The 902-nt window shown below is 44.2% G+C and overlaps 1 protein-coding gene across 1 annotated transcript in view; it reads right to left on the reverse strand.

The window, feature by feature from the left end:
- The window catches only part of wdr18 (WD repeat domain 18), a gene marked incomplete at its 3' end in the record, with an annotated part of 18,572 nt that extends 18,017 nt beyond the window's left edge, over positions 1-555 (reverse strand). Inside the window, 1 exon segment of the mRNA XM_014034683.1 lies at positions 283-555. Coding sequence (XP_013890137.1) covers positions 283-492 — 210 coding nt within the window.
- Positions 556-902: the final 347 nt, after the last annotated feature.

Below are 902 nucleotides of genomic sequence, written 5' to 3' on the forward strand. Positions count from 1 at the left end.
GTTTTTAAATGTTTTTAGTGTTTTTAACTGTTTTTAGTGTTTTTAACTGTTTTTGGTGTTTTTACTGTTTTTAACTGTTTTTGGTGTTTTTACTGTTTTTAACTGTTTTTGGTGTTTTTACTGTTTTAAGTCTCAGACCAACACTGTAAATAAGAAACAGTTCTTAATGTTTTGCCTGATAAAATACCCGTTAAATCAAATAAATGTAAATAACTAAAGGCCATGTGGTCCACGTGCCGGACCGGACCGGTTCGGTTCGGTGTTGTCCCGGTGTGCTCCTACCTTCCTCTGGATCTCCCACACGTTAATGAAGTTCTTGGCCAGCTGCGCGGACAGCAGGAAGTCCCCGCGGAGCAGCGCGAGGCTCCGGGCCGCCGAGTTCCCGCCGCGGTACGACAGGAGGCTGGAGCCGCTGTGGAGGTCGAACACCGTGCAGTTCCAGAGCTGCGAGGCCGAGTCGCTGCTGACGATCACCTCCAGAGGAGCCGCCATGTTGGAGCACTAACAGCATTCAAACAGCACTCCTTATTTACATGCTAACAACAGCGAGGACGATGGCTCCGCCCAAGTAACGCCTTACGTCATATCCGCTGCCGGAATCTTCTTCTTCTTCTTTTCCATTATGGCGGATCGCAGCAACATTTAGGTCATAGCGCCACCTGCTGTACAAGAGTGTGAAGCAACACTACTTTACATCATTTCATTTGATTTTTTTGTTTTCTTTAATCTGTAAATATCCTCTGTTTCCTTCAGTTCACAGTGTTCGCTTTAAACTCCACTCCTGTCCTCCTCGTTATTATTTTATTATTATTTTTTAGCCACTTCAGTATAAAGCAGAACTGAATATTAGTGTTGTTGCTTCATGTACACACACACACACACACATATATATGTGTGTGTGT

Source organism: Austrofundulus limnaeus, unplaced genomic scaffold, assembly GCF_001266775.1.
Source record: "Austrofundulus limnaeus strain Quisiro unplaced genomic scaffold, Austrofundulus_limnaeus-1.0 Scaffold2232, whole genome shotgun sequence".
NCBI classification, from domain to species: domain Eukaryota; kingdom Metazoa; phylum Chordata; class Actinopteri; order Cyprinodontiformes; family Rivulidae; genus Austrofundulus; species Austrofundulus limnaeus.